General features: G+C 45.0%; 1 protein-coding gene across 5 annotated transcripts in view; it reads right to left on the minus strand.

Moving 5' to 3' along the window:
- Positions 1 to 467: 467 nt before the first annotated feature.
- Positions 468 to 22,072, minus strand: part of npnta (nephronectin a) — a 46,051-nt gene continuing 24,446 nt past the window's right edge. For 2 of the 5 annotated variants that reach the window (XM_019861865.1, XM_019861863.1), the window contains 10 exons: positions 18,969 to 19,055; positions 14,039 to 14,158; positions 12,711 to 12,830; positions 10,605 to 10,739; positions 9,077 to 9,199; positions 7,110 to 7,538; positions 3,919 to 4,002; positions 2,464 to 2,562; positions 1,373 to 1,632; positions 468 to 618 (listed from right to left, as the gene is read on the minus strand). In XM_019861865.1, coding sequence (XP_019717424.1) covers positions 508 to 618; positions 1,373 to 1,632; positions 2,464 to 2,562; positions 3,919 to 4,002; positions 7,110 to 7,538; positions 9,077 to 9,199; positions 10,605 to 10,739; positions 12,711 to 12,830; positions 14,039 to 14,158; positions 18,969 to 19,055 — 1,568 coding nt within the window. In that variant the 3' untranslated portion in view covers positions 468 to 507. The remainder of the gene's footprint in view (positions 619 to 1,372; positions 1,633 to 2,463; positions 2,563 to 3,918; positions 4,003 to 7,109; positions 7,539 to 9,076; positions 9,200 to 10,604; positions 10,740 to 12,710; positions 12,831 to 14,038; positions 14,159 to 18,968; positions 19,056 to 22,072) is intronic. The other 3 variants (XM_019861866.1, XM_019861868.1, XM_019861864.1) reach the window with 2 other exon arrangements.

Raw genomic sequence — 22,072 nt, forward strand, 5'->3', positions numbered from 1 at the left:
TTTTTTTTTTTCCCCCCCCCCCCCCCCCCACACACACACACATATGAATGTCAATTTTGCTCTGGGAAAATATAAACTTTGTTTTTGCAACATTTTGTTGTTGAATAAAAACTGAAGTCAACTTGTTTCTAAATTGATTTCATACGGCGGACCTGATATTCCATTGCAATTTTGATCCGATCGGATGAACCAGAAAACGACCCCCCAGTGGTCACCACTGGTACGACTGCATCAATTGCGCAAGGCGACTAAACAGGCAGCGGTGGGAGGGAAGGGTTGTAGGTGGCCGTTACCTTGGCAACCACACAGGCGCGGGCTTCCAGGTCATATGAGACTGGACGCCGAGTTTAGTCTTTGTATTTTGAGGAGCAAACTGTGCTGCTGTTCATTGGTCTGGACGCAAGGGGGCGCCAAGTGCGAAGAGGAGTCCGACCGAGAGTCACGGCTCATCGAGATGATCTTTGAATTGTTTTCGCTTTCATTTTTTTTTCACCTCGAGCCACCGCGTCAAAGACTCGTCGGGTCGCGATCGTCTGTGCAGGAGCCTTTTGCGAGGGAGATGTCGTCCACTGCCATCTCGCCGCTTCGTCCCCGCCCGCGCTCACCCTTCAGCACCACCTGCCGGCAGCACGGGCACAGTTTCAGTGCGTGGCCTCGGTTACGGGAATACATATGAAATATTGCGAGACAAAAAATTTTGAAATTTCAGTTGAAATTAAAAGAAACAATTTAAAAAATTAACCACGATTTTGAAGACGACATAAAAAAAAGGATTAACAGAATAAAATTGTAACCTGAGAAAAACTGAACATGAACACAACAGACAGAAGTCATACATTACAAATAAAAAAGAATTAGGGTGTTTTTTTTTTCTTTTTACAATATCACTATGGAAAAAATAGGGGACAAAAAACAAATTTTGAGGTATTTTAACCATTTTTCATGTTCCGCCCAGAATGTCAAAATCTGGCAATGCCAAAATTGTAATCTCACGATAAAGTAGCAATTCTGACAAGGTCCAAATTAAAAAAAAAAAAAAAAAAAAAACATGTAGGCGACAGGCAAGACTACATTATCATAATATTACGAGAAAACGATGTCAAGAAAAGAAATCGATTAAAAGAAAAATATAAATATGATTGACTCGAATTGTGAGTAGGGCCCGCACAAACAAAGACAAGGGGGGAGCAGCACTAGCGAGCAAACTCAAGTTAGGGGGCTCACGCAGCAAATTGACAATTGAAAAAGTTTCAATGGCCCCACCAAAATGCAAAAAAAAAAAAAAAAAAAAAAAAAAGCAAACCTGTCATTGAACCTCTTGAAAGAGTGAGAAACGATTCTAGCCTCAGCGGTGTTTGGCGTCGGGACTTACGCTCTCCAGGCCGGTTCCCCATAGCGTTATCTGGGTGTGTCTCCAGCTGTTGCCGCCCGTCCTGCCCCACACGGCTGGGCTGTACTGGGCGCCCTTCTTCACGAACACCTGCAGCATGCCGACGTGGTGCCCCGCCAGCTTGTGGCGGAATGACAGGCAAAGGTTGCCCTCGTTCCAGGGTGGGGCCAACGGGAGGACCAGCCTCGCCCCCCGCCCCGTCCTCTTGTTGCCCACTTCGGGGATGGTAAGGTAGCGACCGCCTGCGGAGAGAAACGCCTTTCAAAACAAATTCAATTTTGGTGGGGGGGGGATTCACATTTTTATCGACAAATTGGGAAAAACGAAATTGTAACGAACTAAAAGGGAAGTTGCAAAGTCACAGTACATGAAGAATAGCAATTGAATAGAATTAAAAAGAATGAAACATTTTTCAACGGTGCTGCTTATTGTGGCGTGTACGCCTCGACCACCTGGGGGCAGTATAGGACAGACAGATGGATATAATATTCATTGCGGCGATTCAGCAGCTCTCAGGTCATCAGTACGGCACTAATATGAGGCAGTCTTCACAGAGGATAAATAATATAGCCCAGTTGGTATGGTTACGGTCTGTCTCCATGTGTTTGAGGTTCCAATTTTATGTTTGCACTCAGGGGACGGAAGCTATGCGGTTGCTTTCAATGTGCAATTCCCGATGTTTGGTTTCTAATTATTAATTATAACTGCCGAAAATGTGAACTGCGTTGAGTCACCATACAGTTGAAGCTCCAAAGTCAGTTATTGAACAATAAAAATATGACAATCTCGTGAATGAACTTCTTTTTTTGTGTAGACAGACTCAGTCATTCCGAGGGCGCCAGGAGCTCCAACTTCATGTTTGTCTACCACTGACTCACGACAAAACAATTCAAAAAATGTCCACCTTAAGTCAAGGTAAAGGGGAAAAAAAAAGATGGTAATTGGAGTCAAACGTGTCATTCATCGGCATCCCTTTGTCGTCGAAGGTCTCCATCTTGTCTCCGATCATTGAGTCCAAGATTGATGTGTTGTTTGCATTGCGTAACACCGCCAATTCACTGGCCTTTCATTACCTGCCGGGTCTGGCGTTGTCTCCCAGTGCACGTCTCCGTCTTTGTCCCTGATCCACCCGCAGAGGCCGTCGTCGAAAGAGCAGCTCAGGAAGCCCGAATCTGACCCGGAGGAAGATGTTTGACATGCAAATCAACTTCAAAGTGGGACAGAATTGTCCAGTAACAGAAGCTAGAAAAATTTTTTTTTCCCTCTGGGCTATTTTATTTAGAATTGAAAAATATACATGTAAATAAGTATTGGTGATCTGAATCTTCTGCTATCAATATTTTTTACAATGTCAATTTAAGATCATGTCTCATTATTGCATGATGAAGGAATGGATATTTTGGATACAGTGTTTCTTTTTTAAAAATCGGATTCATCAACCAGTCCAAAAAATAAAAATGACGGATAATTCGAGTATGAAGACAATTAATTGTCGGTGAGCAGCTCGAAAAAAATAAAAATTTGCAGCTAATGCATGTGATCGGTATCGGCTTGATGTCACTCATGGATGAACCGTATCGGAATTGGCAGCAAAAAATTCCTGATCGGAACACCTTTCTTGAAATGTTGTGACATTAAAAAAAATAAAATAAATCTCATATTAGTCAATTCAGATTTTTTTTTTTTTTAATTCGAATCATTTTACCTAAAATGAAGACATTGTATTGTGCATTCGGCAAATCTGCTCGATGCAACTTCTCCTTTTTTTTCAGAAAAAATGGAAAAAATGGAATGGCTTATTTTTCTTACAATTTTATCTCAACGCGGTGAAATTGCTTTGACACTTGTGTGTGACAGTTAACCACAATGCCGCAATGTGTGGCAGTGGCAGTTTGACTCTATAACTGACCGTGTGTTGTGATTTTGTGATTATTTCGAAACAGAAGCAAAAGGTTTGCCTGCTAAAATGAACGTGCTCTCTTCACACCCAAAAAAAAAAAAAAAAAAATCCATGCATGCGCTCACAGCGTGCAATGGCGAGGGATGATGTTGCCGTGACGACGGCAATACGGGAAGAACATCCGTCATTTCGTCTGAGCCGCAGATGTTCAAAGACACCCTCGGGCTCGCTTGGAGGCGAGCAATTTTTCCAGCGCGCGAGCTACTTCGAAACGAGCCACGTCCTCATGAGCTACCTCCTCCACTTTGTTTATTTTTATTTTTCATTTCAAAAATATACTTGCAATTCCTTACATGTCCAACTTGTCGCGATGTACCTGACATAACTGCATGAATCCATCCATACAGAAACAGAAGCATGCGACAGGCTGCTCTGTACGTCCTTCTCATTCACTACCGTTAACGGGCAGGCAGGTGCATCATTAGCATAAAACTGGGAAGGCTGGCAGCGAGTGAGTTAATGCCATGAGAGCGGGCGACACGTCCTTCGCGAGCGACCGGTAGCTCACAATCTAGCTCATGGACAACGTCTGCTGTATAAAAGATGCGCGAAGCGCTAAAAATCTTACCCGCGTCGTCCTTGGCTTCGTCGGCCGTGTTGCCCAGCTCGATGTCAAAGTCCAGCACTGTGTTGAGGTTGTGGTTCCGAGGGACTGAGGAGGGAAACGGGGTCAACGTGAATACGTGAAGAAAGGACGATGCACTGAGACCTTGTGAATTGACGAGTGGCCCAGCGTCGGAGGTTTTTGGGACTTGAGCCGACTCCCGGTTGATTTTTCTGGTTTGTTTTGTGTTGAGAGCAAACATTTGACTTGTGAGTGTTTAATTTGTCATACAGCAGGCAGTGCTTAAAATAATTAAAAAAAAAAAAAAGAAACCCAGTGTGCTTGCTTCAAGCTGTTTGTTGCCACTCTTTGTTGAAGTTTAGTGGAAAACTATGGATCACATAATCAGTATATTTTCGTAAAATGACAAAGGAATGGCTTATATATATATATATATATAGAGAGAGAGAGAGAGAGAGAGAGAGAGAGAGAGATCCTATTATTAGGGTACATTAGCTTTAAAAAAAATACAGTGAGACTGGTATGTTTTGAATTATCGTTATTGGTTAAAACCCTTCAGGGCTTGCATGATAAAGAAATCAAGCTCTCGGCGTGATTAGATGAGACAGGCTAATAATAATTATAAAAATAATAATAATACATTGGGCTTCGAGTGAGCCTGTTCCAGACGCATGTGACCTCCGATGGCTCCAACAAGTGAGTCATAAAAGCTGGCAGAGCGTCTAAATACCGAAAAGCCGTGTAAGTGGAGGAGGAGGCGGAGTAGGTCAGACTCGCACTAGAACCTCCAGCGATCCTTGGCATCCAGTGTGTGTGTGTGTGTGTGTGTGTGTGTGTGTGTGTGTGTGTGTGTGTGTGTGTGTGCGTGCGCATGTGTACACAGATGGTGTTGAAGGAATGTACCCAAACTACATCACGAACCCCCCCCGCCACTACTTGGATATCATGCATCCGGTCAAAGTGTATAAATAAAATGATACCGATTTATTTAAAAAAAAAAAAAAAAAAAGTGTAACTTGAACTCTGAGGCAAGAGGCTGAAAACAGATCTTCAAGTGTCCTCTTATTCGACGCAGGCACATATTTATCCTTTCGAATGGACGACGCCGAAGGAGATGTATTTCAACTCTTTGGACACACCCTCATCATGTAGCCAGTGATGAATGTGGCGATGGCATCTGTTGCTTGTGGGAAATACGGTCATGCAGAGGAAAACAACCGCGTTCTCACAGCACAGCACACTGGCTATTGTTCATGAAAATTGCTTATTGGAGGGTTGTCCCCCCCCCCCCCTTTTTTTTTTAAAATAATTTTTGGATTTAAAAAAAAAAATCTGTTCATGCATCAATGGGATTTTAGCATATTTAGAGTGCAGCGTTTTGATTATTTATTGACGGGACTGTTTGGTGCACACACTGATTAACAGGCCCAAAGAGTTAAAGCCAAGGACATCATTTCAGGAAATGCAGTCAAACTATAAATGTTGTTTGGTTACTGAATTGGAGTAGCAGGTCATTTAATTCGGATTCGGGTTTAATTTCTTAAAGTGGATGATGGCGCGCATTGCTATGAATTGAGGCCCGTGGTGTGTATGAGAGAATACGGTAAAACTACAAATTTGGGCTCACGAACCGTTTTTAAAACAGAGAGCGATTTCTTGAATATCGATACGGGCTTCTATGTCATCAGTCCTGCGGTCTACTGGTCTGTCGGGGCTACCTGGTGACCCCTGCTAGATATATTTCATGAATGTTCTCAAGTGCAGAGACTACCAGGCATAAAAGGTATGGCATTCATTTCATGCAATGGACAATACAACCTTGTGAAGTAATTGGGACCGCAGCACCGACAGGATGCGATTTGAAGAAGTATGGGAAAATGGGAAAACCCTGCAGGTCAACTGGAGTTGGGGCGCCGGTTTTATTTGGGGCGCTGTGTTCTTTTCATTGGCGTGGACGACGCACCTTGGTAATAGGAGGGGCATTTTGGAGCAGTTTTGTCACCAAGCATGGAGACCGCTATTGTGGGAAATACGGTAAAATAATTTAAGATTGTTTGATTATTGGAACGGAGGGGGAAAAAAAAGTTGGGAAACGACTAACAGCCTTGACGCTAGCGTTAGCTCTGTTGTGTGTGTGTGTGTGCTCAGCTGCGTTGTCTGCAACATGTTTGCATGAAGACGATCGCCTCGATAGGTTTGGCAATTTGCACCGAATGATGAACCTCGATAAATATCCTCAAGGCACCTTTGCTTTTTATTTGCGAGCGCTTAGATGAATAACTGCTCGGTGGGGGAGTCGGCTCTTAAAAGCAGCTCCTGACAGCCGCTAATGAAACCCTCTCTCCGCCCCTATCGCCCCCCCATCACCCCGCTCCACCCCACCCCCCATTTCTAATTAAAGCCCGCCATCTGCTCGTGCAAACACCTCACCTGTGACAACCAACTTTGCAGCTGAGTTTAGTTCGTATCTGACTCACTCTAATCCCCAAATTTCCGTTGATGCTTTGCAGTCGGACATAAAATAAAATAAAGCGCCCAGCAGTGACAAACGTGCCCTGCACCCCCATTCCACCAACGCCATTACTTTGTGACTAGATGGTCGAGGGCGATGAGCCGGAACTTCCGCCTCCTCGTCTCTCTGCCCACAAGAAGCGCGAAGAGGCTAAAAATAGATTCGATTTTGGGCTTACGCACATAAAACACTATGGCGGCACAGAAAGACTTCGGACTGAATGAGCTTGTATTGGCTCTCACGTCTTACGCGGCGGATGCGATCGATGACGTCGTCGATAGGTCGCGCATGGCAGGCGATCAACTGATGTCGCATTAAAAAGGCCAAGTATTGACAAATTTCGATCCACGCGATCATCTCGGTGTAAGATCCATGAGGAATTCATCACTGGGCACTTTCAGGTGATCTTTTCACCTCGGCGCTGTCAAATGAACAACGATGACGAGAAAAGGCTGGAAAAATAACGTGCTTTACTAACAGTCTCGAATATATGCAAGAATCTGAAAGTGCTTTTAAAAGTCAGATTTGTGACCTTTATTAGCAAGGTAGCTTTTAAAACCATCGCTGCCTCTAAACGTTCCTAAAATTCCACTAAGAGCCACCCACAAAATGTTTTTTATTCATGCTGCATGGTGGGAAGAAAAATAAACAAAACAAAAAAAAAAAAAAAATTCAAACTTACTGTGCACGTCTCCTCGCTGCTTGGTGACATCCTTGTGGATGCTGTTGTCCACAGTGGTCACCTGCGGAGGCGTTGGTGGAATCGTCGCGGTGGTTCGTCTGGTGGGGGTCACCGGTTTTGGTGGGACGTAGGGCTTGCGAGTGGGCGCAGGTGGCTTCCTGGTGGGGACGAAGGGCTTCCGGGTCGGAGTTGCCGTCTTGCGCAGGGGTGTCGTCATCTTCCTCCGAGGCGCCGTCGTCGTGGGCGTTGTTGGGGTGGCGGTCGTCGTGGTTTTGGGGGCGACGGTGAACACCCTCCGGTGGGTCACCAGTGGACCTCGCGTGGTGGTGGTGGTGGTGGTCCTTCTCTGGTCGATGTCCGGCAGGTGGTTGTGAAAGCTGGGAGGCAGTTTGCCGGGCCTCGGCGGGTCGATGGCCACCTTGGGAATGGCTGGAATGACGAGAACGTGCAGATGGAGCGCTAACAAGAAGTGAAAGCGTAACGAGGCGGACAATTGGCCATTAAGTGTCACGAAAACATTTTTAATATGCATGAAGTCGCTTCCTCAATCCTGTGATGTCCCCCAAATGTCTCTCTTCAAATAAGCGGCACGTCACACAGCCACGGGCGGTTTTACAGCACTTAAGCCGCTCAGAGTCGCAGGGGAGCGTGAGCCTATCCCTGCAGACTTTTGGCAACAGAAGCGGGGCGCAGTCACAGGGCGCATGAAGACAAACAACCATTTACGTTAAAAAATGTCCTGTTTGGTGTGAATGTGAATAGCGCTCCTTCAATAGCAAAAGAATCACCGCCTATGTATTAAAATTTGAAGTTCAATATCTTTGCGTTTTCACCTTAAGGAATGGTTTGGTTTTAAATATTTTTCCAGGTACCGTATTTTCCGCACAATGAGGTGCACCTAAAAGCATTCTCAAAACCTGACAGTGCGCCTTGTAATGCGATGCGCCTTATATATGGATCAATATTCTGATTTCTTGGACGTCGTATTTTAAATGTTCTGTAAAATGCTTTGTTCCAGCTGCAGCGGTCGTAAAAGCTTGATACAAAGAAAGCTGTATTGTATTGTATTCCCTTTCGCGTCGCTCCATCCGGTCGTAAAAGCTCGATACAAAGAAAGCTGTATTGTATTGTATTCCCTTTCGCGTCGCTCCATCTAGTGGATGCATAACGCAACTGCAGCCACTATGGTAGCTTCTATTCTTTGCGCCCTCTTCATGCGGTGCACGCTACAGATGAACAGTTTTAAAATAAGCCATTCATGGAAGGTGCGCCTTGTACTCCGGAGTGTTGCGCCCTTTTCATGCGGTGCACGCTATAGATGAACAATTTTAAAATAGGCCATTCATGGAAGGTGCGCCTTGTACTCCGGAGTGCCTAAGCAAGTCCCAAATCCTAAAAAGGTGACTTAAATCGGACACGAGTCAAGTCAGGAAAGTTCTGTGCCCCAGAAGTGGGGGCCAGACCACATGCAAACCGCATTTTGATGATGTCATGGACTTTGTCCTTTTGTTCTCGTGCGCATTCTTCACGTCAGGAGGCATGATGGGGGTCTGCGGTTTTGTTGGGGTGCGCGGAATAGGAGGAGGAGTGGGGGGGGGGGGGGGGCCCCATCCGGGTGTCCACCCACCCTGACGCCCTTGATGATGGGGAAAGGAAGTGGCATGTCCTTCCTGCTTACTGGACTGCCACTCCATTAATGTCTGCTGAAGGACTCAACGAATATAATTCTCTGGGAACTAATGGAGTGTGTGAGAGCCGGGAGGAACCCTCCTGTAAAATAAATACATTTTGCTAGCTCAATGACTCTTTGCCCTGATTCAAATAGACAGAATGGACGAGCAACATTCTGGGTAAACGTGATCAGGATGCAAAAACGGAGGAGGGTGCGGTGGGGCTTTTGGCAGTGATTGACAACTCTCAAAAAGAAAAGAGGGCTCATCCCATCTCCTTTTCCCGTGTCGTCTTACGTTTGCAGTCGCGGCCCATCCCCCTGTAGCCGTCTTTGCACTTGCACTTGTACGAGCCCGGCGTGTTGAAGCAGGTGGCGTAGCCGCCGCAGCGAGCCGTCTCCAAAGAGCACTCGTCCACGTCTGAAAGGGAGAAAAAAAAAAAACAAAACGAAAACGTGAGGGTACGGGGCAAACAGACGGAATTGAATGAGCAATCGTGACACGACTGCAAAAGATTATTAGCAGGCCAATTGCGGCCAAAACCTGATGGTGTTAAGGCAGGATCACAAAGGGTTACACATGTGCCACCAAAAGCCTTCTTAAACCATATGTCTGATCGTGTATAGGGTCTGCCATTTTCCATGTTCCGATAGTTTGACGTGAATGTAAATCCTCAGAAAAAGTGTTCACCAGTCGGATGATCGCTCACTATGCTGATGTTTGCCTTGGACATTTTTGAAGGATTGTTAAAAGCAGACAAAAGCAAATGTCCTTGGATCGGTTCTTGACAAAACGCCAGGGAAAAACCACTTTTGAGAAAGAACGTGAACTAAAGAGGGAAAAAAATGATGGGAACCAAGTTAAAAGTTAAATGACCATCATTGTTATTCTTTCCTCTATTTTTTGTTTTTTTACATTATGCACAACTTTCACTTATTGTGCAATAATATAACTGTAAATGTTTTTTGTTACATATTTTGATGCATTTTTATGCTTTAGAAAACATTTATGTCTGAATTTTGGAGAGGCTTGGAACGGATGAAGGCATTTATAGGAAAATGTGTCTCTCCTTACAAAATTTTCTCATTTATAAATTTCTTCCAGAGCCAATTAATTTCGTAAGTAGAGATACCACTGTAAGTCCAATTCTACCTGTGGCATTATGGAGCGCGTTGCATCACACCTTGGAATTTGACCCATTGAAATATGAAGAAGCTAATCATAATGAGGGCACTTTTAAGTTTGGGAACCTTGTCCTTGACAATCAACCTTTTGCAACGCATTGCAACTTAGAATTCCGCCTAAAAATTTCAAAGAAAAAAAAAATGAAAAGAATGAATCCATTAAAATGTCAGAGAAAGTGTCTTTCAGCCACACTTCCACTTTTGAAAATAAATTTGACTTTCCTATTGAGTTGTGTGAGTCATATAAGTCACATTAAAAGGAGAGGAAAAAAAAAAAATCCAAAATGATGAAATCAGATGAACCTGCCATTTGTACAGGAGCCGCAGACTTGATGGCCGCTGCATTTAAAAAGCTAAAACTGGAAATTACAAAATCAGACAAAAACCCATTACCCCAGCTAGAATCGTCCCCCCCCCCCCCAAAAAAAAAGGAAGCGAGGCATACACAAATCGTGAGGATAAAAACGCAGAAGGTTAAAGAGAGTTAATTGAATATGAGGAGTTTTCTTTACACACCCACTCGCCAGGCTGTTTTGAAATAAACAGTTGGACGTCTTTTAAATCCACCAAAAATTCTAAATGACAAGCATTGGGATTTGCAGTTCCGAATGTCCACAAAATAAATGTGGAGTGCCGCGTACCGATACACTGGTATTTCCCGTTGATGTACTGCAGGTCAAAACCGTCGTGGCACTTGCAGATGTAGCTGCCGAAGGTGTTGATGCACTTGCGGAATCTGGGGCACACGGCGATCCCGGTGGCGCACTCGTCCACGTCTGCGAAAATGGCGACAGGAAGATCAAAGATCTCTATTAGTCATTCATACCGTTTGCGTTTTCTTTCCACGGACATGAGCGTCTCATCTTTGGCCATGTGGACGTTGTTACGGTATGTGGGCAAGAGTCAAAATTAGACGAGACTGTAGACTGGGCTCGTTTGGCAATGGGGGACCTCACATGTTGTTCCTAGAATATTCTTAGTGTGGCTTTCGGTGCCAAGAGTCACAGCCCCCCATTAGCGCCGTGAGGCCCCTCTTACTTTCCCCTTCCACGTTGATGTCTTTCGGCTTGATCTTCAACCCCTCCTTGTCAATCAATCGACAATCCACTCATCTGTTTCCAGAACCGCTTATCCTATTCTCGTTTGGTCTATTTACACATACTTGTAAGTGACCGGCATTTTGTATCGCCGTGTTTACATTTATGAAGTATCTGAAACCATCAACCAATATACAGTACACGTAAACATCCACGATGGCTGAACGTTTATTGTAGGAGTTCCAGACGCACATTCGTGATGACATTTTTTTTTCCCCCCTCGATAGTTTTGTATCCATTTTCTGATCCGCTTATCCTCACGAAGGTCGCGGGGTACACCCTGAACCGGTTGCCAGCCAATCACAGGGCGCACATAGACGAACAATCATCCGCACTCACAATAACACTTCGGGACAATTTGGAGTGTTCCGTGAATCTGCCGTGTATGTTTTTGGAAGGTGGGAGGAAACCGGAGTACCCGAAGAAAACCCAAGCAGGCACGGGGAGAAGATTCAAACTACTCACAGGAAGGCCCAGAGCAGGAATCAAACCCTGCAACCTCTGCGCTGTGAGGCGGACGTGCTCACCAATTTTTCCACCGTGCCGCGTTTTAAACCAGTCATGAAAATTCAGAAAAAGAGGCAGACGACATGAGCTCAAATTTTCTGTGAAGCTAGCATAGGTGTTGTGAAGGGAGTACATGATTTGAAGCCAGAAGCTTCTTATTTTGGGGTCCATGTGCTAAGAACCGATCCTTTTTGCCAACCAGAACCATCAAAACAAAGGGGGCTGTCTTGAATTTTGGTGAACGGTCTGTCTGTCCTGCAACAAAATAATCAGGTCATAAAAAGTTGAAGACTGAGCCGGAAGTGAGGCACCTCTTGCAACACCTGCAGCAGGCTTTGCTTCTTCTCCTCCTCCTGTCTTTATGACTCATGTCCATTCCGTGTCCTACAATTACCCCACCCGCAAGTTATTCGGGGGCCGTAAGGCAGAAATGAAAACTTCGTCGTCGTCTTGCTTTTCCTGGACAAGACAGAGAAACTTTCTAAAACACAGATGTCAAAGTCAAGGCTCGGGGGCCAGATCTGGTCCGCCACACCATTTTATGTGGCCCGCAAAAGCAAATGAAGCATGTCAAGCTCCACGATGCTCGCTAAGGTCTGAACCAAATTTTCAAATCGTCATATGTCATCCACAATAACAGTCATTATTCTTGACTTCTGATTGTAAAACTAGTTTATTCATCAATTTTTGTGTGCACTGTGTATGTCATATGTGGTTTCCCAAAATTCATAACGGCCCTCTAAGGGAAACCCTAACGACAATGTGGCCCGCGACAAAAACGAGTTTGACACCCCTGTTATAAAAGAACGGCTTTGACAGCTTGATCATTTGATCATTTGAACAAATGGTTGTGAACCACCGGGGTCAAAAAAAAAAAGCTGGGCTCGACTTTGGAGGATGTCCACCTCTGATTTGTTTTTGCTCCCAGCTTTGCTCTTTCCTAAACCAATTTTTATTATTTCAAATTGCGCGCTCAGCCAAAGTAATGAAACAAAAGTTTTCTCTTAGATCCGAGGGGAGGAAAAAAAAACCCACAGCATTCCTTTCGGTGATGTATTGCGTGAGTCCTACAAAAAAGGAGGAGCAGCCGGCGGCTCAACTTTCAAGCCAGAGGAGGTAAATCAAGACGGCGATGTCACTTACCCACGCAGGTTCTACCATCCGTAGCGAGCTGTAGCCCCGGCGACGGACACTGACATCGGACCTCCCCTTTCAGCACCTCGCAGCCGTACTGGCAGTTGGCCATGCTGCAAGTGCGAAGGTCTGGTAGTTACAAAGGAAACGAGACACATTAGCGCAAGCTGGTGCCCCGAGAGAAAGCGCTTTGGCCATACGATCAGGCCGATTGTGGGCGGGGACAAAAGGAACAAAACACACTGTGACATTGTCGCATTCTAGTGCTTCAAGGACCAAACCATACATACATTATTTATCATTTCTCAGCCAGGATTTTTTTTTTCCCCACACAGGGAAGCCCGGTGGCCCAGCGGTTTGAAATGTGGCCTAAAAACTAACATCATCTAGCAATACTGCAAATCTATAATTACAACAGACTTGTCTATTTTCCGTCCCGTCAGCAACATCAGATGAGACGTCGTTGGTTCATGTTGTGCACACGAAATCCCTCCAGAACGATTATAGGGTCAACTGGAATTTGCTCACGTCATCTCGATAAGTTCTAACCATGACGAGGAAATTGTCGGGGCACTTGTGGACGTCTTGCAGTTTGATGATGTTGGAGCGAGCTGATTAAATGCTGCACTGATCTATTGATCAGAGCTCAAGCGGCAGAGGCAATTCTAATACCGTCCTTCAAGCGGCACTGCGGAACACAGATTCAAGTGGTAAGCGATGAAAAAAAAAGCCCAACAAAAAAAAGCGAGATACTGGAAATGACAGGGCGCTCAGGTGGAAAAACATGAAGAGAGAGAATGTTTATTCGGAGAGGTGACGGTATTTATAGGGAGACATGCACAGGCATCTTCTCCCTTTGCTGGGAAACACCAGAGGGCAGCCAATAAGATTACATTGTTCCTGATTTTTTTTTTTTTTTTAGGTTTGTTACACTCCGACTGTACGCATGAAGTTGGGGTCGGAAATGAAAGTCCGCAACAGAGTGAATTCACACTAACTGAACTCCAAAGTAGTGAGGGCAGACAGTATTTTCTGTATGGCATTATTCTGCTGTCGGTGGCTGATATTAAAATTATGGATAGGAATTTTATAAAATAGTTGGATGTTCTTGTTAAGTGCTGCTGTAATCCGTAATCCGGTTATTTTGAGGCATATGAAACACTCATTATATTCTACTGCATACATGTACTGGCCCCACATTAGGAATTTTATGAAATTGTTGAATGTTCTTGTTAGGTGCTGCTGTAATCCAGCCATTTTGAGGCATATGAAAGGCTCTTCTGTGTACATGTACTGGCCTCATATTTACTCCAATTTACTGTATGAGACATACTTACTTCCACAGGTGCCGTCGGGCATCAGCATGTAGCCGTTGAGGCAGTAGCACTTGTAGCTGCCGTAGGTGTTCATGCACCTGTGTTTGCAGGGCCGTGGCTTCAGCCCGCACTCGTTCAGATCTGCAGACAAGACGAGCAACGGCGTCAGGAGAACGAAGGAGGGGCAGAAATTAGTCAGCGAGGGCAGAGGTGAAGAGGTTGGATCCATTCAAGGGTTTGTGTTTTTGGAGAAGGCCGACATGTTTGCACGTGTCCACGGACTTCACCTTCATCCACAGGAAGCCTAGAAGTGACTGAAAAGGTCCACTGCACAAAGAGTTGCAAAGGGGTGGCGAATTTCCGGTAATTTTTTTTGTAAATATTGCATACTGGACACATGAATTATAAGGTATCATTGTCAATCTTAAATATGACCATTTTATTTCTTTTTGTCATAAGCGGATGTTCATACACAATCATACAAATGTACGCAGGGCATTTCAACAGATTAGTCAAACTTGATCTGGTTTTAAATATTATCAAATAATCAATGCATTTCGTTGTCGAACAAAAACCGGGATGTCGAGTTAATTGAAAGTTCCCAACTTTGACAATTCACAGAAGTTTGCAAAGTTAGCTGCACGTGAGCGATCGATGTTATTAAATCCCGCTGACTCATGGCAAGTTCACCGGGACGCCATCCAGCTGTCTCTCATAGAAGCAGTGCATCATTTTTGGCTTCTTTCATGTTGACAGGCCACCTATGGGGCGTGTAAAAAAATCCCATCAGAAAAAAATTAAGCGCTCTGCCCCCGCCCCACAAGAGCATAGGTAGCATATCCAGAGTTAATAACCGCATAAATCTCTGTTCCCTCGCTGCCTTCGCGTCACTGTCATCACCGCTTTCTACCCGTCAGTGAGCTGAGAAACGATCCTGATACGACTTCATTTTCTTCTTACGTCTGCTTCCTAAATGCTTTAACCAGGCCAAAGTGACAGCTTTATTCCTTATTCATACCCAGACTCCCCGACGGCTGACTATTTTGATGTTTCCCAGTGTGAAAAACCACGGGTGTGACTAATGGCTCTGATGCCTTCTCCTTGGGCGCACTGCACGCCGCGCTGCATCTCACGCGCACCAAAAAGGCGGAAGCAAATCAATAGCCTTTGATTTAGTCCTTTACATTGTGAATGCAACTATTTCATCCACGGGCGTATTAAATCATCAGACTCTGTAAAGCGTATTTAGTGAAGTGGCGGCAAATCATGCCCTATGATTCTACGCGACACTTTAATGTAGCGCAGCCACAAATTGCGTCGGGCGGGGGGAGGGGGGGCATGTATTTACTCAACTGCAGACGGGCAAGTGTCTTTGAAGGGGGGCACGCGCACAGCATTGTGAAGCCATGGCATGCTAATCAGTAACAGACCACACTTTCATTCATTGAAGAGACTGTGTAAATGCCTCGATTTTTTTCCTTTTTTTTGTTTATTAAAAAATAAATAAATAAATAAAATCCCACCAGACTTATCGTAGCTTCTCAAAACGAAACCCGCATTGTGGCGATTCTCTGTCAAACACAACTTACATTGACGTGTGTCCACAAAACTATAGTTTACCACAAATTAAAGCGCTTATACTTTAAGGCTATTATTTCAGCAGCTTTGGTAAACGGAGGGCCAATTAGCTTTCTTCAATCGGTGCTACGGAGCGTGGAAGAAGAGCTTAAGGGTGAGAGTACAAACGGGTATGATACACATGCTAACAAAGAGTACAAAAGTTCCGGGATCAAACGGAGGCAAACGGAGCATCAACAGTTGTCGCCATGACATTGGTAAATAAACCCGGTTTTATCTTGCACATATAGATTCCATGGTCACAATGTGTTAAGGTCAGACGGCTGCTTTGTCAACGATGCCAACTTAAGCACCATGGACAACGTGCCCGGTGCTTTGTCGGCGGGTCTTCTGCATACCTTCCACATTTAACGCACTGCGCACCCGCGGGTTCATTTGGACATAGGATGGAACTCTTCTATTTATAGCAAGTTGTAGTTGCTTAAAGCCTGGCGGAATAATGGGTGGCTACAGTTGGCATTTAGCTTTGAATGCAGCTGTGGAATGCATTCCCTGTCCGCACTCCCAATTTGCGGGGTGACAGCGTTTCAGCAAACAAAAGTTGGAAGAACTAAAGATGCTTGGAACCCCCCCCCACCCCCCACTGAAACCTTTCAGGGACGGTTACTAGCGTGGACAGCTATTCATGTTATTTTCTCTTCTATTAATTAATCTTAATGTCACAGTTGTGCATCAACCACTACAAAATTCGTGTCAAATGAGGCCTTTTTATGAAAACTCATTAAATAATTCTAATAAGTGCAACGCGGCTTGTGGAAGTTCGGTTGACGATTTTGTTTACCTCGTTATTAGCGGCTTTCATGACAGAACTGAAGACGATTTGACTGCTTCATTTACACAAAGTAACAGGTCGACCGCAGGTCGTATTTTCCCAATCATAAATCACATTGCAGGGGCTTCGTACCCAACGCCACCTGCGGTTTTTAAAGGCCTTAAAATAATTCACCTGCCCTTTCATATGAACGCTGCCCTGCCCTTGTCAGAGGGAAGCATTTAACTGCTTCGTCTTTAAAGCTCTACGGCTGTGTGCCCTCATGCACGGCAAACATAAAAAAAGAATAAAATAAAAAAATCTCTTCACTTTTTTTAATTATCTCATTAAGTGCCAGCCATTTTCAGGCTCTTGTTTACCCTAACACGTGAAAAAAAAAAGTACATCAAGAAGTACCGGGGATTGAATGCACAATTCTAAAAAAAAAAAAAAAATGTCCTGGCCATTAAATGATTTACAGTAATCCTTTCTGCTCACCAAGCGAACAGTGTTTCCCCTTAAATCGACGGCAGGTGTTCTCATTACTGTGACAACAAAGAAACCAAAAGCGATGGCGTTCAGTGGGGTCTTTGCTTGCCTGTGGCGCTGAAAACCAAACCGGCATGAAAGTTGCAAATGTGCCAATGTAACTTCTTCCGTTTGGGGCTGATTTGGCCGAAACCCCTTGTAGGAATCTGTCAAAATCAAAACAAAACGACTGACTCACTTTTCAATTTTGAGTCTTTGAGATTTTTTTTTTTTTAAACCCTTTTAGGGACAGCGGTTACTACAGTGGACAGCTAATCATGGTGTCAGGTTACAGGGTGCATGAAAGACATGTCCTTTCAATTTCATGTTGATCAGTGAAACTGGTTGTTGAGAGTATCATTTTCTGTACATCAGGCCAGTTTTCAGTGTTAAAGCCCCCCACGCCCCCCCCCAAAAAAACCCCTCAGCAATTCATTTGTCAAAAGAAGAATCAAGGGATTCAAAGAGGACCTTTGGAGAGCACATGCCAAACATCCTGCGAAGAGAAAAGCATATGGTGCAGAGACGTTGTGAACAGTGACAGAGAGAAAAGTCTAAAAGTGTGATAGCTCAAGGCCGAAGTGTGGTGGTGAAACGCTAAAGCAAGGGAGTGTGGACACACACACCGGACCTTTTTCAAGCGTTGTTTTCAAACCCCAACTCACCACTGCAATCGCCCACTCTTTATCTCCTACTCGTTACCATCAGGTCCTTTCCTCACAGGAAGTAGTGCTGCTTTGCTAGCTCGCTAACCATGTTACATCCTGTCCTATTTGCTACTCGTGGCGACCCGTCTTCACAAGGTGTCACACTGCTTAGCTAACTACCCAGACCGGCTCGTGCCCCCGTCTTGTCCCATTTGCTGCTTGTCACGCTCCTTCCTTACGGGGTCTAGCACTGTCTAGCTAGCTCGCTACACCGACGCCGTATTCCATTCTGTTTCTATTTGCCACTTGCCGGTTCTGCTTTGTTTCTGCTTCGTCCTCGGTATCTCCAGTCGCATCTGGTCCGCAGACCTGAGGCACTGGGCAGGTGCGTGGGGTGGGGGGGTTGTAAAGTTGGCACTTTGTATGCAGCAATGGTGGTTTTCAAGTCCGAGATAAACGAAGTTGAGTTGAGTTGAACTAAAAGCTCCTGTTTGAAATTAGCGTCATCTTCTAAGGTTGTCGTTTTTAGTTACGTTCTCTCTCTCTCCATCTGTCTGTTGTGTTAACTTTCTGTCGGAACGCCGAGAGGCGAGTGTAGCTCAATAAATTGGAATACAGGGGAAGATTCTTTCAACGCATCGGGATATACTTTGAAAGGCAAATTCTACCTAATAATGCCGTTAAAAAAAATATATATATATTCTTCAAGGAAGGATATCCCATCACATGTTGTCAAGACTCGCCATTACCTCAAAGAACAACCGAAGCCAGCCTCCCTCTGATTTTTGTCACGAAAATGTTTTCCTTGAGACCAATTACTACTTTCCTATTCGCCAGGGCTTTGGCTGCCTTTCGTGGCGTCTTTGACCGTAATAGCTGAGGATCGATTTCACAAACAAAAAGAAAAAAAAAAAGAAGAAAGCCCTCAAAATAGACTGTACTACAAATTCAGCCAAGAGTTGCACCTCTCAGCATACCGACTGATCTTGAAAATCAGATGCCGAAAGTGAGTTGGGGTTGAATCCGGCGTGATTCTCACAGTTTATGCCCATCATAAGGCGTTGGCCATGTCATCGGTGAAGTGGAGTCATGTACTTGGGAAACGAGTCCCACGGAGGTATGCCGAGCTGCATTCCCTACAGACATAGATCTCAGCAGCGGGCTCCTTTTCTCAGGGATTAGCTCTCCAGGCACTGCACTAACGGCGAAAGAGCGGTCGTGAGTGGCATCCAAAAGGTTTAGAACGGCCTTTAAAAAGGAGCGCGACAAAGGCAAATGCTTCGAATCAACGCATGCTCGGCATTTCGTGCGGACGTTTCGTGCGGACATTCCTCTCGTTTTGGTGCTTTTCTCGTGTGGCCTCCCAGGTCAGAAGGAGAAATCTCACCCTCCGTCACCGGATGTTGATCCACAGGTAGGAATATGGGGAGGTGACTGGACCACATCAGTGGAGTCAAATAGTCCGGCTGATCTTCTTGGCAGGGGGGGAAAAAAAAGAAGAAGATGGTTTTGGCGGAAAGGAAGAAGGTAAATCGAAAAGAGAAAAAGTGGTGGAGGGGACAAGAGAATGAGAAGGCGGTGGATTAGAACACCTCTGACCGCCACATTCCTGGAAAGTAAAGAGGAACATTACGCAGTAAAGAGGATTACACTTGCGGAGATGCACATGGAGGAAGGCCATTTGGGAGAAAGCCGTCTCTTTCTCCTGCCAGCCGTTCAACCGTTCCCGTTTTTTTTTGTAGTCGGATGTAAGGGAATTACAGTATCTTGCGGATTTGTAACATCCTTCGGTAAAGACCGCTTGCTTCCATTTAAAGAAGCGAATCGTCGCACCCTGACGACAAACGCTTAAGCCGGAGGAATTTGAGGCATTCCGCTTTCTCCCTGTCCAACTATGTTCTCCCGCGGCACCGGACACCTGTTTGGATGTGACGGGGAACAACGCTGCGCTCTGACTTCTTTGGATGCCGGAGGATTTCAAAAGGAGACGTTTCAAACGGACTAGTTTGTTTAGAATGTGGCCTGGAGAAGGCTGCCAGTTTTACACAAACGGGCGGAAAATCCGTAAAGAAGGAAAGATAGGGTTCGGTGGATTGACGGAATCTGGCTTCAAGAAAGGTTAGGAGACCAGATTGGGTTTTCAAATAAAAAGGTTTCAAGCAAGAGTTTTTATGGTTTCAAAATAGAGTTTCTAGCCAAGGTTCTGGTTGAAAGGTACGGTTCCTGGCCGAGGTCAGGGTGTCAAAATGATGGTTTTAAGACAGTCATTAGGGTTTTAAACAAGGATTAAGGGTTCAAAGGAGTGTTTTAAGACCGGTGTGGTTTTGCGGGGGTGGTGGCCTGGTGGAGATCCAAAAAAGTGGCAGGGAGCTTCTTCACCCTTTCCTTCCCATCCTTGTTTCCTTCCTTCCTACCTTCCATCGAGTCATTCGATGTCCATTCTTCCTTCCTTTGTCCCTCCTTTCATCCTTCTTTCCTTTCATCGCATCCGCGTTGACTCCCTTTCATCCAACCTTGCGTCTTTCCTTCCATTCATACCACCCTTGTTTGCTTCTATCCTTCCTTACGCCACCTTCCCTTTTTTCCTCCTTCAGTCCTGAGACCCGCCTTGCAAGTTTCCATCTTTCCATTCTTCAGACCTTCCTTTCATCTTTCCTTAACCTTCATCCTTTCTCACTTTGAGTTACTCCAACCACCCTTGCTTCCTTCCAATCTTGCATTTTTCCTTCTTTTATTCCTCGCCGCCTACCTTCCCTTTCGCCCCCGTCCTGCCGTTCTTCTTCCCACTCTCCCTTTTTCATACATTTTTCTCCCTTCTTTCCTTCATCCCACCCTTGTTCAATTAGTCCCGAACTTGCATTCTTCCTCTCTAAAAAGGTGATTCGTGTAAATGCGGATCTACTCCTCGCCCACCGTGTACATGAAACGACGTCGGGTGTTGGAGACGGAGGTGCTGCGATGTCGGGAGACGCGGCGCTTGCAGCTAAGTCTTTAAATAGCCAAGTCGACTCCACCTCATTAAAGTCACCTACGCGCAATAATCGTCTAATTAGAAGGTTGGCTTCTGCCACCGGGCGGTGTCGCCAAATTGTCGGGAGAGATTATGGCGGCGATGGGTTTATTTGCGCAGCGTGATTAAAATCCCCATCCGCTTGCAGGCATCTGGAGGGGGATCTTGACAGGCGTTTGTTTAACGAGTCGTTTATATTATGCGATCCCATCGAGACAGTGCGCACGGAAATAGCAAAGGAAGTCGGTAAAAAAAAAAAAAAAAAAAAAAAGCATTTCGCCGTGCATAATGAGAGCCTCTAATGGGAGGCTGAATCGGATCGCAGGCCTTTATCGGGAGGACTTGGGGGAAAAAATGTTAAAACCAGAGCATTCTTTCTTGAAGTAATAACTCTGATGTCAAGTCATTTCAGTGTTATATAATTTAGGCTTTTGAAACCTATTTTTACACTCTTCTTCAGCAGTTTTTGTTTAATTTTGTTTGCAGTTTATTTCTTAATTGTCAAGATTATTTTTCTCCATGGTGGACGTCAGGTAAAAACAAAACGGTCAGCAGTTCAAGGAACAGGACATAGTGTAAGAAACGTTAAAATGCAAAAAACAAAACAAAACAGTCTGATTAAAAATGATAAGCAGCAACAATTTAAACAAAATTGCCAAAGGAACACAAAAAGAAAAATAAAAAATTGAATGTGGTGCCACAAAACAACATTGGAGTCATCAATTAATTAAAAAAAAAGTGAGTGCGTGTGATGCACTCATTTAAAATCAATGTAACATGCTTGTTTCAAATGGGGGGTGGTGGGGGGGGGGGTGTTCCCGACAAATAATAAATTATGGCTGCCCGGTGGTCGACTGGTTCGCGTGTCGACCTCACAGCACAGAGGTGCAACTTTCGATTCTGGCTCCGGCCTTCCTGCGTGGAGTTTGCATGTTCTCCCCTTGCCTGCGTGGGTTTCCTCCGAGTACTCCAGTTTCCTCTCACATTCCAAAAACATGCATGGCAGGTTAATGGAACACTTGAAATTGTCCCGAGGTGTGAGTGTGATCGCAGCTTATTGCCCAAAGACAGCTGGAATAGGCTCCGGCACGCCTCGTGACCCTTGTGCGGGTAAGCGGATCAAAAAAATGTATGGGTAGATGGATAATAAAATCATAAGACAATAGTGCCACACAAACAACAAGGCAACAGTCGTGTTTGGATCCATACGATCGTCTAAACGGCTAACAATGCAAAGTAAAATAAAATGATTTCTAATTTGGCGAGCACGGATTGCTATTTTAGTTATTATTAGCTAACAGTGCCTGACTTTTCGGAAATAAATAAATAAATCAAAATCCCGTATGCGCATCAAGCGCTCAACCTGTGCTGCGCTGTGCGTTTCAAAGCGCTGTTGCTCCGAGCGCCTCCGGGGTCACGTGTCTGTCTTCGCCTCCCACTCAAAGCACAGGAATGCGCGTCCGTTGACGAATGCAGGTGCA

The sequence above is a fragment of the Hippocampus comes genome, unplaced genomic scaffold (assembly GCF_001891065.2).
Source record: "Hippocampus comes isolate QL1 unplaced genomic scaffold, H_comes_QL1_v1.1 scaffold7, whole genome shotgun sequence".
Lineage (NCBI taxonomy): Eukaryota > Metazoa > Chordata > Actinopteri > Syngnathiformes > Syngnathidae > Hippocampus > Hippocampus comes.